This window comes from Juglans regia, chromosome 14, assembly GCF_001411555.2.
Source record: "Juglans regia cultivar Chandler chromosome 14, Walnut 2.0, whole genome shotgun sequence".
Lineage (NCBI taxonomy): Eukaryota > Viridiplantae > Streptophyta > Magnoliopsida > Fagales > Juglandaceae > Juglans > Juglans regia.
Genome location: NC_049914.1, coordinates 5,540,606 through 5,557,101, shown reverse-complemented (window position 1 = coordinate 5,557,101; position 16,496 = coordinate 5,540,606). Strand labels below are relative to the sequence as shown.

At 37.4% G+C, this 16,496-nt stretch overlaps 1 protein-coding gene across 1 annotated transcript; it reads left to right on the top strand.

Annotated features, from left to right (window-relative positions):
- The first annotated feature begins 471 nt into the window (after positions 1 to 471).
- Positions 472 to 15,916, top strand: LOC108986647 (probable LRR receptor-like serine/threonine-protein kinase At1g06840). Its single transcript, XM_035685195.1, has 18 exons — positions 472 to 580; positions 756 to 827; positions 6,735 to 6,878; positions 6,989 to 7,060; positions 7,158 to 7,229; positions 7,423 to 7,497; positions 8,038 to 8,106; positions 8,285 to 8,353; positions 8,528 to 8,599; positions 8,780 to 8,866; positions 9,035 to 9,103; positions 9,292 to 9,788; positions 10,650 to 10,808; positions 13,369 to 13,652; positions 14,118 to 14,169; positions 14,415 to 14,665; positions 14,840 to 14,974; positions 15,389 to 15,916. Exons 1-18 carry the CDS (start codon positions 522 to 524, stop codon positions 15,740 to 15,742), a joined length of 2,592 nt encoding a protein of 863 aa, XP_035541088.1. The 5' UTR covers positions 472 to 521; the 3' UTR covers positions 15,743 to 15,916.
- The last annotated feature ends 580 nt before the right edge of the window (positions 15,917 to 16,496 follow it).

Here is a 16,496-nt window from a genome sequence, read left to right as displayed (position 1 = left end):
TCGTTATTTAAAAAAAAAAAAAAAAATTTATTAACTCATCTCAACTCATGTCTGAATCCAAACGACTCTGCTTTCGATCTTTTGTATTTTTTTTTTTTTAAATTTCTATCAGGGAACATTATCAATCTGAATATTGTTTCATATTTCCTTTCAAGTAGAATAGTACTTCTGTTTTTTAATTTCTTTTTCCCCATGTATGATGAGACGTATATTACTCCATTTCTACATCTGCTCATTTTATTCAGTGCTGGGAACAAACTTCCTTTGTTCTGTAGTTTGTTTAAGATCAAAGAAAATGATGGCTATATATATATATATATATATATATATATACTTTTTTTTCTTTTGGCCAAATAAATGATGGCTGCATTCATTTCATTCTGATTGGATCTATTAGCCACATCTTTCTGGATTTTGCTTGAAAAGACCACCAACACGACTAATGATTTTGAACTTCACGATCCTTTCAGAGTCTTTAATAATTCTCCGTTGTGCCTCTTGTCTGCAGAATACTCCTAGATATGAATCTATCAGGAAGTTTATCGCCGGAGCTTGGCCGTTTATCACATATGACAATATTGTAAGGCCAAGTATTTCTGAAACCTTTTTTTTTTGCTACAAAAGTCCTTATCGGACTTAAGGATTCTGGATGCTTCTTTCACTCAATAAACTGGAATATTGTTATCCTCCACCCTGCTTCGGCATTTGGTTTGCTTATTTTACTGATATATTTATATCTATCCACAATGTTAAAGGGACTTCATGTGGAACAACATAAGTGGGAGTATACCAAAGGAGATAGGATATATTACGTCTTTGGAACTCTTGTAAGTTAATGAGCTTTTTTCTGCTGGATTGGATAATACTTCTTGTTGTTGATCACGTGTGGATAGGCCATAACGCAGATACTTTTTATAAGTAAAAGATAAATATTATATATATATATATATATATATATATGAATGAAATAGACATAACCCTTGTACACAGTAAGTATATAGAAGGACCCCTAAATACATTCTAAAAGCAATAAATTATAGACAATAAATCATGAACATTATCCCCATGCAATACAATAGCGGAAAACCAACACATTAAAGTGTGAAGAAAAAAAATTTTCAACTCGGCCATTGTGCGTTTCTTATCTTCAAAGCATCTTACATTCCTTTCTGTCCAAATGCACCACATAATACACAACGGAATCATCTTCCACACTATAGTTACTTGATGACAGCATTGCATCTTTCTCCAACAACCTAACAAACCACCACCCTCATAGGCATGACCTAAGTAACATCAACCCTTTGAAAAGTCTCATCCCACAACACCCTTGTTACCTCACAGTGTAGTAAGAGATGGTCTACAGATTCTCTATTCTTTTTACACACGTAACACCAATACATCACTACACATCCTTTCTTCCTCAAATTGTCTGTGGTCAATATCTTTCCAAGAGCGGCATTCCAAACAAAAAAAAAAAACTACTTTAGAAGGCACACAAGTCCTCCAAATATTTTTTCAGGGGAACAGAGTATGGTCTTGTGTTATCAAGATGTTATAATATGCCTTAACTGTACATATCTTGTGATCATAAGACCTCCACATCAATCTATCTCATTGTGCCATATGAGTCCCCATGGAATATAGTAGGTTGAAAAAATCTGAAACAATAAATAATTCTCAGTCATGGAAATCCCTATTAAAAAGAATGTTCCACTGGTGCGCACCATAAGAAAATAACCACACCTCCGCTACTGAAGCCTCCCTATTAACTGCAATACGATATAGAGTGGAAAAACCCTTTCCATTGCGTGATAACCACACCACACGTCTCTCAAAAAACTGATTCGATTGTCCTGACCAACTACAAAGCGAATTTGATTTGCAAAATAAGGCCACCCCTTCCTTATAAATTTCCATACAGCCACACCATACCCCCTTCTCACTTAGTTAGAGTACCAACCACCCCATGCGACACCATATCTAGTATCAATAATTTCCTTCCACAATGATTTCTCCTCCAAATGATATCTCCAAAGCCATTTCTCCAATAAAGTTTTATTAAAAGTTCTCAAATTACACATTCCCAACCCCCCTTCTCAACTGAGGCACATACTTTCTTCCATCTAACAAGATGGAATTTTTTCTCCTCCCCCATGCCTCCCCATAAGAATGCCCTAAAAAGTTTTTTCATCTTGTTCACCACCCCTATAGGCATAGGAAACAACAATAAAAAATATGTAAGGAGGTTAGTGAGAGTACTCTTGATGAGAGTGAGGCGGCCTCCTTTTGATAAATACATCCGTTTCCAACCAGCCAACCTTTTCTATATCTTCTCCACCACCCTATTCTATATAGCTCTATTCTTGAAAGTTGCTCCCAACGGAAGGCCCAGATATTTCATTGAAAAAGATGACACCTTACAACTAGCAGGCTTGCTAAACTGCAGATATTAGAAACTGCACCTACAGGAACCATCTCAGACTTGCCAAGGTTCACTTTAAGCCCTGACACTGCTTCAAATCAGAGTAACAGTGCTCATAGAGTTAGGATCCGACTACCATATGCTTCACAAAAGACTAAAGTATCATATGCAAAAAGAATGTGTGAGATGATAATAGGGCCACCAAAACTATTGCCCACCTGAAAACCAGATAATAAACCTCCCCCAACGGCAACCTGCACCATCATACTTAAAGCCTCCATAACTATAACAGATAGAAGAGGAGATAGAAGATCTCCCTGCTGCAAATCCTGCGAACTATCAAAAAAATCAGCAGGTGTGCCATTAACCAGAACTGAGAACCGGACAGTTGAAATGCAATGACACATTCATGAAATCCACCTAGCCCCAAAACCGCACCTCTCAAGCAGGTATAAAAGAAATTTCCAATTCACATGATCATATGCATTCTCCATGTCAAGCTTACAAAGAACACCAGAACCACCTTCCCATAGTCTGTGGTTCAAGCACTCATTTGCAATGAGTACCGAATCAAGGATTTGTCTCCCATGAATGAAAGCATTTTGGGACTTGGAAATAATATGTTCTATCACTGGGCTAAGCCAGTTAGCAAGAACCTTCGAAATAATCTTATATACGCTACTAACCAGGCTTATAGGATGGAAGTCTTCAATAGTCGAAGCCTCATGTTTCTTGGGAAAGAGAGCAATGAAGGTCATATTAAGGGATTTTTCAAACTTTTGAAAAGAGTGAAATTCACTGAAAACCTATATAACATCACCTTTCACAATATCCCAACAAGTTTGAAAGAAATCCATTGAAAAACCATTCGAACCAAGTGCTTTATCCTTAACCATGTCAGAGATGACCTTGTAAATTTCTTCTTCAACAAAAGGTCTCTCCAGAACACTTACACTCTGCGAGTCAATTGCCTCAAAGGACAAGGCATCAAGCTTTTGCCTCCAAGAAGCTGATTCTGTGAGAAGGGTCTCGTAATAATGTACAATATGGTTTTCTAGCTTGGGGGGAGAAGATAGCATTGTTGCGCCGATGTGAATTAGTCACTTGGTAAAAGAACTTCGTACATTTTATCACCTTCTTTCAACCAAAGGGCCCTAGATTTTAACGCCATGAAGTCTCCTCTGATAATAGAACCTTCTCTAGATCTGCCATAACCCTACCTTTCCTCAATAACAACTCCTCCGAGGTATCTCCCAATAATTCTTTACCATATAGCTCTTGCAGTTCCTCCAATAGTGTAGATTTCTGGTTGTCAATATAACCAAAAACTTTCCAAATTCCACTTCTTCAAGTCTTGTTTCAGTGCCTTCAACTTGTCCGCAAGAATGTAACTTGGAGTACCAATAAATTGATATGAAGACCACCAAGCACCCACCATCTCTACAAACCCATCCACTATTAACCACATGTTTTCAAACTTAAAATACCGACGCCCCCTGTGAATACCCCCACCATCCAGACGGATAGAGAAATGATCTGAACTGATTCGAGCTAACTGTTTCTAACTTACTTCGGGATAGTGAGCTTCCCACGAAGAAGATACAAGGAATCTATCCAATCTCGACCAAATCCGCCCGTTTAACCAAGTGTATTCAACCAAGAAGAGATCCATGGGGTCCAGATCAAAAAATGAACTTAAAGAATTCTTCTGTGGCCACAAAATTCCGATAATACCCTGCTCGTTCGCTAGGAAATCAGGTAGTATTAAAATCACCCCCGACACATACCATAAGGAATATAAGCCGGCCAACTCCTCCCACAACCTTCTCCTATCTCTGTCCACGTTAGGACCATAGGAGCCTACAAATGCCCATTCACATCCATTAACCACATTTTTTAATAGAGTCACAACCGAGAACTCTTTAATACACTTCTCAATCGACTCAATCACTCCTTTATCCCATATAAGTAACACTCTACCTGAGGCTCGCAAAGAGGCCAAATAAGTCCAACCCACATACGAGCACTCCTACAAACTTCGCATAATTTTCCTATCAATGAATCGCAACTTTATTTCATGAAAACACACCATATCGCCTTTCCACATCCGTAATAATGATTTGATACGAAAGCGTTTATTGCGATCATTGAGCCCCCGTACATTCCATTATAAAATCTTAGGCTTCATAAAAACTATATTGCCCCTCCCTCTCGATATATCCCTTGTTTCACATCATAATTAATGGAGCAAGTTAACTATATAAGTTTCCTATCCCGCTTTGAGGTTGACTTCGAATGGCTAGCCTCAAGTGCTACGAGGAGAGCCTTAAATTGTTCTTTGTAACCTCCAAGCGAAATCTCAATGACAACTTGAATCTCCTTTACTTTCTGAAAACCCAATTTGACAAACTACTCCCATAATCTGAAAACCTAATTTGACAAACTACTCCCATAATTAGAGCTCGGAGGGAGTGTACACAAAGACGTTAAAATGGCCCCCTCCTCACCAGTGCAGCTCATAATGCCAATTCCGAGCCACACACTAACTCTGGTCAACACTGAGTTCCACTACATTTTCAGGAAATCTGAATTCTTCAAGCCCATCCCCAAACTTATTCCCCTAAAAAAAACCCATCTCCAGAGATAACCTACCTGTTGGAGACCTCAGTAACAAAGAACCTTGCTCCGACGAGTTTGACTGCACAGGAAGCACTGATGTGCCTCCTTCCACCACACACGACTATTATGTACCTTCACCAACGACAGCCCACGAGACGGCGATGGAAAATCAACACTCAGAAGCCCATTCTCTGCTGGTCCTCTACCAACTTGCCCTCCTCAATAACCTCCCATCGAGGTGACTGAGCCGGCACACCGTGATGGTCGACAGCGACCGGCGGCACTTTCTGTGTCGGTATGGAGTCCGTCAAGGGGCTTATCGACATCACAGGAGGGTGGCACAACTCCTGGGTAGAGATATCGGCAGGCAACTCCTAGACTGAGATATCGACAGGCAACCGATACGTTGCCCTTCAGGCCTTCTTTGGGCCTACGGCTTGGCCCAGCCCATGACCCTTCACCAGCCCAGCCTCCAACACGTGACTGGGAATTGAACTTAAGCCCATCTCCCTCTGGTCCGATACCTGGCCCAAAACGTTAGAGCCCAAAACCTGGCCCATGTCCATCACTTCCTTCCCCTTAACGCAATGTTTAAGCCCTGAGATTTCTTCCAGTAACATCCCTACTTTAACCTCCATATCACCCAATACCCTTAGCAAATATTCTTCATTTGGCCCCAACAACTTCCTACCATCTCCCCCGCACTTCTACACCACCTTAGACACACAAGGCACCGCTCCACTCACTTCTCGGTGTCGTACCTTCTACGCTTAGAGCACCTCATTGAACATCCTTGAGGCATCTACCTTCAACAATGGAGCACCACCATCTCCCTTGAAAACCTTCGACTTGTTTGCCTGAGAGGACCATGGGATGCTAGTCACTTTGTTTCTCACACTCAAAACAGAGGAATGAGGCATGAGTTCCTTTAAAATGTCTCCAAATTTGCTCCACCTCTCCCCCTTCCTACCTTCTATAACTACCATCATACCTGTCCTCTTTTCGTGCCCAAACTCCGAAAGGGAGAAAAAACTGTTCATTGTGGTTACATCCACTCTGCACCATTAACACATAATTTCTTGTTCTACGTGTTCTAAGAAACTCAGAAAAGCCCAACGACGCCGCACATTTCCTCATCGTAAAGCCCAACCACCCCAAAGCTTCATGCTCCAAGGAAATGTATTTCACCACAGGACGACTATTCTCAATAATTCTCTACCACCTATCATTCTCCTTTCAAAACGCAAATAGCTTCTGTTCAATGAAAACATCTCTGTGCATTCCCATCGAAACCAACCAATACACTGAACACACTAATCACCAACTGGACTACACACCAAACTGGACTACACACTAATCACCACAAGGAAATATTGCCATTGACAACCCACCACCAAGAGCAAAAAACCAACGAAGCAAAAAGTGTACGGAGATAAAATATTTAGGAGAGAGAAATAGAAAAGAGGCTAACATATGAAACTCCACAAAGAAGATACGCCATAACGCAGATACGCTACTATTCCATGCATTTTAAAGCTTTGATTCAAAGTATTATAGGAGATAGTCCTTGTGTCTGAACTAGTTTACCTTATAAGTTGGCCCTGTTCTGAAATCTTAATACTCTGATATTGCAGAGCCGCGGTGCATTTGCTCTTTCTTTGTTTCATGTCTAATGGATTTGTGTTTCCAGGCTTCTGAATGGAAACAATTTAACAGGTTCCTTACCTGAAGAGCTTGGTTATCTTCCAAACTTGAACAGAATGCAGATTGACGAGAATCGCATATCTGGATCAATACCCATATCATTTTCAAAACTGAACAAAGCAAAGCACTTGTAAGTGAATTTTTTATGCTATATTGTTTACAATCGGTTCTACAATTACTAACCCTTCTCTTTTTTCCATCCTTTTGGTTTCCTTTTTTTGTTTTCTTCCTTGTGAGCAGTCACATGAACAATAATTCAATAAGTGGGCAAATCCCGCCTGAACTATCCAGATTACCGAGGCTTGTTCACTTGTAAGTTGGTAATTGGCCTTCTTCTTGTCTTGCATAATTAGTTATCTGTCAGTTTCATCCATGAGATCAATGACCATCTTCAGCTCTTAACCTACAGGCTTCTTGATAATAACAACTTATCAGGGCATCTGCCACCAGAGTTCTCTGAAATGCCAAGTTTAACGATACTGTATGGTTTTTACTATCCTGGAACCTAAATAAATTTTATGTTTATCACATAAGTGTCCTTACAGTTTTCCTTTTCTTTTGCTTCTCAACTCGAACATGATAATGATTTCTAAATTTTCCTTTTCCCTACAATGTTATTTTATTAGGTACTCTTTTTTCAAGTTTCTTATTGCTTCCAATTCTTTGATTTGCAGTCAGCTTGATAATAACCACTTTGATGGCACTAAAATTCCAGCTTCATACAGCAACATGTCTAAATTGCTGAAGTTGTAAGTACACGTTTTAATGCTTTGTTTTTAACATGGTTTTTAGAGGCAAAGGCAGTGCAAGGTGCTAGCCTTAAGGTGTGAGGCTGAAAGTTTATATTTATTTTTAACACTTTTTTTGGCCCAAATGATTGGATAATATTTTTTCCCTAAAATGCAAAACAAAAATAGGTTTCAGGAACAATATAGAAACTATTCAAACATCAATCTAAAAGAATAGAAATGGGAATACTACTCAACTTAGGCATGTTTCTCTGGACATCTTAGGTAGTGTGAATGCATTTCATTGCATTTTATCAAACATCAAGTCAAGTGGTACCCTGAACAATCAGGAATGTTTATGGTTTATCCTTTACTATTTGATATTTCATCACCAGATGTACCATTCTCGAGTTTTAAAGAAGTCATGTTTTCTTTATCAGCTATCACATAGCACTCATGTTCATAGAAGCTTTACAGGCTTGTAAGATGGCAACCAATAAGCATGTGCGTTCACATCCATGTCAAAATTGAAAATATTTGTATGTTGGTTGGCTTTGGCAGGAGCCTTAGGAATTGCAACTTGCAAGGAGCAATTCCTGATTTTAGCCAAATACCAAACCTTTACTATCTGTAAGTGGATTAACTTTGTTTCCTTTTCAATTCCTTTTGAGATGATCAAGCACGAGCTCCAAGGAAAACAAACAAATATATAAATGCACCAGGCTGAATAAAATCTCTCTACTTTGTTAAAGACAACTCTGCTTGCTAATTTTACGCTATTTATATCTTATTTTTATATAAATTTCAGGGACCTCAGTTCAAATCAGCTAAATGGATCCATACCTCAAGGTAGATTTTCTGAGAATATCACGACAATGTAAGATTCTCCATCTTCTGAATGATGTCATCTACTTTTTTTTTTTTTTTTGTGTTTGCGATCAAGTTTCATTTATTATAAAATATCTCTAGATGTGTCTTTCTGTTTTTAAAAAATAATTTTCACTATCGTTTTGCTGACATCTGAAAGCTATTATATGAACAATTTGATCAGCTATTTATCCAACAACAATATTACTGGAACAGTTCCTGCCAGCTTTTCGGGTCTTCCTAAAATTCAAAGACTGTGAGTGGTCATCACTTGCTCTGTCTTCCTTTTGTGTTCAGTTCTGTGGTTTAATGATATTGTATATTGTTTCATTTCTATCTTAACTTTACATTTTAACTTAGTTGTTACTATCAGCCTGTAAATTTAACTGGCAGCAAAATAAATTGAGTTTATCTGGTATACTTTTCCCCATGGCAGGTCACTTTCCAACAATTTATTGAGTGGCTCTATTCCATCGACCATTTGGCAAAGTAGGACTTTGAACAAAATGGAAACCCTAATTGTGTAAGACCTGAATGACAATGTCACTATTTCCCTTCGTCGAAAGTGATTTTTATTTTATTTTATGGGAGAGTAGATTGTGTGTCTGCATTAGTTTTGACTTTTATGAGTTGTGGAAGGATCTCATACAGGATCTTCTAAGCTATTTCTTGCGGCTCTTCGATATTCCAGGGAGTTGCAGAATAATAAGCTTTCAAGTATTACAGGCAGTACTACTCTACCTCTGAATGTCACTGTCAGGTTTGTTTCTATGCTTGCTTCCTGATTTGTTTCATATAGAACGTCATGTGTAATGAAATATCTTCAAATAAATACAACTATTTGTTTAAAGGTTGAGAGTGTGCTCTTTTTAATTGAGGTCTTGAGGTGTAAGAGACACAGCATTATGATCATATCACTACTTTTTAGTTTTTATTGTTAATATTCAGGCTTCAAGGGAATCCCGTATGCTCGAATATCAGCCTAGTCCAGTTCTGTGGATCTGAAAGTAAGAACAACGATAACAGTCAGAGATTGCCAAATACAAACACTTCTGTTTGTCTACCTCAAACATGCCCACCTCCTTATGAATATTCCCCTACATCTCCTGCACCCTGTTTCTGTGCTGCTCCTCTACTTATTGGATATCGGTTGAAAAGTCCTGGATTCAGCGATTTTCACCCTTACAGAGATACATTTGAGAAATTTCTGGCACCTACTCTTCAGTTATTTAATTATCAGCTTCATATTGATTCGTTTATATGTGAAGGACCTCGATTGAGAATGTACTTGAAGCTTTTTCCTGTATATGATGCTAATATAAAAGGTCCTAGTTCCTTCAATATGAGTGAGATACAGCGAATCACGGATACTTTCGCCTCATGGAAAATTTCTAATCTTGATGTATTTGGACCTTATGAAGTTCTGAACTTCACTCATGAATATGGTACGTCTCTAAACTCCTGTCTTACATATTTTGTGAGAGAACTTTGTTGAAGTTGGAACTAATGTTTTTTACCAGGTGAATAATGCAAAAATGTGTTGTCTTACTAATTTGACCTCAACATGCAAATCTATTTTTTCTAATTCATTTGACCTTTACCTTCAAACCCTTCGCCATGTGGCATTATTCTTGTGTGTGCATATGTGTTTCTGTGTTTGCATAATTCTTGACTATATTTGTCCCTTTGAGTAACATGTGGATTGTGTCTATGATTGGCAGTTAACCTTGGGTAACATTTTGTTTTGCTGCCAAATTTTGATGTAGATAGGCTTGGCCTACTCAGTTCAATGCTTTCACCATAGTGACGCTATGCTAAGTGGTATAGCATATACAGTTGCACCGCATATACAGTTGTACCACTGTGATCCAGCACATATATGAATAGCTGCAATGATTAGTTCAATATAAACTTTGATTTGCCAGAAGTTGTGTTCTTGTAACCCCCCCTCCCTTTCCCATCAGAATAGAAATGCTACTTTAACATTAACTCACACCTGTTAAGAGCTCCAACATAATAGATCTTGACCATTTTATCGAAATTTTGAAAAAAAAAAATACAAGGGTGTGGGGCCCAAAGGGCTCGAGGGTGACAGTTCTATATTTTGACCGAACAGGAAGCTCCAAATTCACACCATGTGCCACTCACGACTTGACTCCCCACATAGATGAAAATATGTTTGGGTCATTTCTTACCTTCTTTTATGTCCTCGAATGTGGATATTGTATTCTCTTGGTTTGTTTTTTGTTTATTTTTTTACTAATGCCACAGTCAATTCCCCCTCATAGTTTTCACTAATGCCACAGACAATTACCCCTCTCCAAGGTTTGCTTTAAGCAAAGGTGCATTGGTTGGCATAGTGTTGGGGACCATTGCTGGTGCAGTTACATTGTCTGTTCTTGTTTCTCTTTTGATGCTGAAAGTGCATACAAGGAACTACACTGCTGTTTCAAGAAGACATTGTTGTGAGTATCTTATGTTAATGATGTTAAGAATCTCAGGTAGACGTGTTTTCATTGTGCCTTTTGTTTCTAAACATGATTAGGCCTGTCAATCATGCCAGGCTGGTACACAAAGGCCTCAGCCTGCCCTATACCATAATACTTTGTTGCATATTCGCCTTAACCATCTCTTAAGTTGAAGAACAACTTGTAGCTACTATCATAACAACAGGGTTGACGAGTAAGTTGCAACCTGTGTGTGGTATGTATGATTTGAACATGCTGATAATTCATACCTATTTATAATATATATAAATTTCAAAGCTGGTTGAACCACATCATCACATTTCCCTCATAAATTTTTTTATTTATACATTTAATCTTAAAACAATTTTAAAGTTTAAAGGTTTGAAAGAAGTTTTAATTTGCTAACTTTATTTTATTTACCTAAAAAGGATCCTTCAATTCTTGTCCATTCCCCCGAAAAAACCTTTCAGTTCTCTTGAGGGAGCTGTCCTTCCGTTTAGCCATGTCAGCCATTCCCATTATATATGTCATTAAATGAAATTAAATAATATATAAAATTAAAGGCTAAAGTTATTAAATAAAAAATAATATATCTAATTAGAGTAGTAATTTTCATTTTAGAGGCTTGTAGTTTTTCATAACACGTTTTTCTGTTTCTTCAACTCATGCCTTTTAAGTTTTGTAACCAATGGAGTGATAAAATTTATTAAATTTTTGAGGAAGTTAAAGAGCCTATAAAGTTTTTTTTTTTTTATAGGTAATAAGAAATTTTATTCCAAGTAAATAGGCATAGCCAAGTACACAAGAAGTATACAAGTGATTATACCTAGATACAAGCTAAAGAAAAACAAAACTAAAACAAAACATTACAAGTATTCTCATCCCTTGCAAGGTTCTTCACCCAAAAACATAAAAGAGCTGAAGAAAAAATCCCTAAATTCCCCCATAGTACATTCGTGATCATCGAAACACCTTCCATTTCTCTCTAACCATAAACACCAAAACAAACACAAGGGAATCATCCTCCAAAATTCTGCACTGCCTCCACAACCCACTGAACCATGCCAACTAGACAAAAAATCCACCACTCGCAATGGCATAACCCAAACAATGCCAACCCTTGCAAATATCTCATTCCAAAAGGCTGTCACAAACTCACAATGGAGAAAAAGATGATTAACAGATTCAGCATTTTTTTTACACATAGAACACCAATCAATTACAAATAATTCTCTTTTCCTCAAATTATCTACGGTTAAAATTTTCTCAAGTGACTCCAACCAACAGAAGAGGGCAACTTTACTAGGGACCTTTGTATTCCGGATTCATTTCCAGGGGTATGCTGAGTCACCATGACTATTTAACACCTTGTAGTAAGATCTCACTGAAAATCTGGAATTATAATCATGTATCTACAGCAGCCTATCCTCCCCATTCTGATCAATCTTCATATCATATAACTTTGCAAAGAAATCAGCAGCGTCACACACTTCACATTCCTGTAATTCTCTATTAAAATCCACATTCTAGTGCAGCAGATTATTAGAGATCTGATACGATTCAGCCACTGCAGCCCCATTGTTTCTAGCTATCCTAAAGAGATTAGGATAAATAGATTTGAGAGCTGAATCCCCACACCATACATCATACCAGAAAAAAATATTAGTCCCTTTCCCCACTTTGAAATTAATGTTATTGACAAAACCCCCCCATTCCAACCAAACGGACTTCCATAAACTCACCCCAAATGCCCCTTTAACTTCTTTAGTACGCCAATTCCCCCACATCTTTCCATATTTGACATCCACAATCTGCCTCCATAATGCATTACTCTCTTTGTTGTACCTCCAAGGCCACTTCCCAAGAAGAGCCTTATTGAAAAGCTTTAAATTCCTAATGCCCAAACCCCCACATGACACTGGGACACAAACTTTATTCCAGCTCACCAAGTGAAATTTTCTTTCCTCCCCAATACCATGCTATAAGAACTTCCAGAAAATTTTCTCGATTCTTTTAGCTACTCCAGCAGGTAACTATAAATTATTATTTTGTATTGCCATAGTTTTTTTAACACTATAAAGAGCTTTTGGTCCTTCTCTTCCTTCAAACAAATTTTGTAAGGTTTCTCATTACCTAGCATAGAATAAAGGAGAGTAAGGGAAGAGAAGATCAAGAAACTCAACCAAATTTTGGACATCAATGTGCTAAAATTGGTACATTTTTTTAAATATTTTATTTACTATATTTTATTAATTAAATATTTTATTTAAATGTTTAAATATTTTAAATATTTAAATATTTAAGTATGCAAACCTCATGCACACGCTTTGGAAAAAAGTAGACCCATCTGAAAAAACTCATTTTGCCAGTTGTGTATATTGGGATCATGCCTGTATTTAGACATCCACTCAAAATATTCAGAACTTGAAAGTGTGATGGAAAGATTGATGCGTAATGATATCAATTATTTCAAAACAAATGGCCATGAAATCTTTATATGCAGCATCTATCACGGTGCCTTTTCATTTTTTACATTGTACCTGTATTTAATATGCAGCATCTAATGCCTCCCTGAAAATTGATGGTGTGAAGGCTTTCACTTATGGAGAATTGACTATGGCTACAAACAATTTCAACAGCTCCACTCAGGTTGGTGAAGGAGGGTATGGAAAGGTATATAAAGGCATTCTGGCAGATGGTACAGTCGTGGCCATAAAGCGTGCACAAGAGGGATCCTTACAGGGTGAAAAGGAGTTCTTAACAGAGATAGAATTGTTGTCAAGGTTACATCATCGGAACCTTGTGTCGTTGATTGGATATTGTGATGAAGGATTTGAACAGGTGTTTTTTTCTTATCTTGATTATTTATGAAACGAAAAATAAGTAGATTGGATTATCCATCAATTTTACTTCTGAGTTGATGAGGAAATGATTCCTATTAACTTAGGAAATAATGCAACTAAACAAAGTGTTCGTGAAAGCTAAAAAAATTGTAAAACATTGCATGTAGCTTTTTGAATTATGGTGAGCAATAAAATAAATCAAGCTCAATCTAGAGACGTTACATACAAGATGCATTTTTTTTTGTTGATCCTGTAAAAAGATATGCTTGGTTCTTCATGACTATTGGATTATTTGATTCTAAAAGATGCATCAAAAACTCAAATGTCAAATTTATGATGAAGGTTCCTCCAAAAGAAATTGTTTGATTCTGTGAAGAAGGACTGGTTTTTCTTGTTATCTGTTGCTGAATGATTTGATATTTTTATTGGGAAAAGCTTCATGCAAGTATTGTTGCGCATGCAGATGTTGGTCTATGAGTTTATGTCAAATGGTACTCTAAGGGATCACCTTTCTGGTACACCTTCAATTCATCCTTCAACTTTTCCCTTTATTTGACTATTGCTTTCTTTTTTGAGGTGTTTTTCATTACATACCCCGGTGGTGCAAGTGGAACATTGTAAAATATAATTTGTAGTAGTACACTTCCTCCCCCCTCTCCCACTCTTTCTATCTTTTTTTCTTTTTGAGCTAAATGGAACAGTTTTAATTTTGAAATTCTACACTACGTTCTAATGGTGGTTGATTTATTTACTAAAACAGCCAAGTGTAAAGAACCTCTAAGTTTTGCCATGAGACTGAGAATTGCACTGGGATCAGCTAAGGGCATCCTTTACCTACATACGGAAGCTGATCCTCCAATATTTCACCGAGATATCAAGGCCTCCAACATATTATTGGACTCTAAGTATACCGCAAAAGTTGCCGATTTTGGACTTTCGCGACTTGCCCCTGTTCCAGATATCGAAGGGACCATGCCTGCTCATGTATCCACAGTTGTGAAGGGGACACCAGTAAGACTCTTATAGTCGACATTTTCCTTCTGTGATTATAAATTCACTGAGTGTTCATTCAACAATTTGTACTTTCTTTAAATGGATCTCAACCTTTATGAAACAGACTTAACGTTAGTTGAAAAATGCAACTGATGTATACTAGTTTATTCTCTCATTGTATTAACTTTGCAGGGTTACCTAGATCCAGAGTACTTCTTAACTCGTCAACTGACGGACAAAAGTGATGTTTATAGTCTTGGTGTTGTATTTCTAGAACTCCTGACTGGGATGCAGCCAATTTCACGTGGCAAAAACATCGTCAGAGAGGTATAACCTTATAGACCTGTTTGCCTTCACTTCATTGGGGACCCAATGCTATTGTAAGGTGATATACAGAAAAGCAATTTATACCTAGTTTTTCTTCTGGAGCGTATAAAGTAATGAAAACAGCCCATTCATGATCTCATGGCCATTAGATTCAAATAAAAGCATACTCTTGGCAAATACAAGGCACCCCATTAACTCAAGCGAAAATCAGAACTTCTTGGCATGTTGTCAGTATTAGTAGCATTTAAGATTACTTTTTGCCATATTTAAGATCATCACTTTCTCGCAATGTTTCTATTTTTTTTCCCCCCCCCATTTTTTCATTTAGATGCATAAACTGGCTGAAATTTATAACAGCCATGTTTTCATTTATAACAGTCTCTTGTAATTTATATTTATTCTTGCCCATTTCAGGTTACAGTTGCATATAAATCTGGATTGATCTTCTCGGTCGTTGATGAGCGAATGGGTTCTTATCCTTCTGATTATGTAGTGAAGTTTTTTAGTTTGGCTATGAAGTGTTGCCAAGATGAAACAGATGCACGACCTTCAATGGCAGAGGTGGTCCGAGAACTTGAAAGTATATGGCTTTCGATGCCCGGGTCCGACATCAAAATGTCATATCCCATGCCCATGGTCACAGATGCTGTAAAGCTTGACACTTTACCATCATCCTCTTCAATGAAGAATCCATTTGTATCGATGTCAACAGATGCATCTGGCAGCAACCTTGTTAGTGGAGTCATTCCAAGCATCACCCCTAGATAGAAAACATTTCGTGGGAAAAAAATGGTTGTACGGTTACTAGAATCCTTAAAATTCGAACTGGGAAAACTTTCTTTATGATTTTGGCTTCTGATTATGTGTATGTTCTCTCACTTTCCTTTTGGAGAATCTTTTGGAAAAATTATAGTTATTTGTAGTTTTACCCTTTTTTTTTTTAATGAGCAAATAGTGTTACTAGCTAAATATTTGTGGTCGAAATACTAGATCAAGTATAGCGGATGCATTTATCTCGAGTGGTAAATCTCAGATCGATTGTGGATGTTTTATAGACTTCCAAGGTGGTTGTTGTTCAGCCGGAATCATCCTCGTTGAAGGTGGAGTATGCTATGTGACAATACCAAAGCAATATTCACAAATTCTACAATCTAAATATCGAAGATAAAGAGATACGTCTTAAGAGAAATTTTTGTTCCCCTTAGAATTATGCCCCTCCAACTGTAATGGGCCAGCCATCAAAGCCATTAATTAACCCACTTCATAATCTTTGGATATACAAAGGGGAAGGGATGCTACTTTGGGCACCCTCATTGGAGGACCAAGCAAATTCGATTTTGAAGTCTTTATTGTTTTTATTAGAATATAAATTTAACTGATTAAATTTATTTATTTATCTCGTTTTAAGTTTTTAGAACAATTAATGATTCAAAGAGTTTGAACCTCAATTTCACATTTCATCTTCATATCAATTAAATAAGAGTTCTTCTACTTATAAGCTGGTGTGTAAAGCTTTACACCC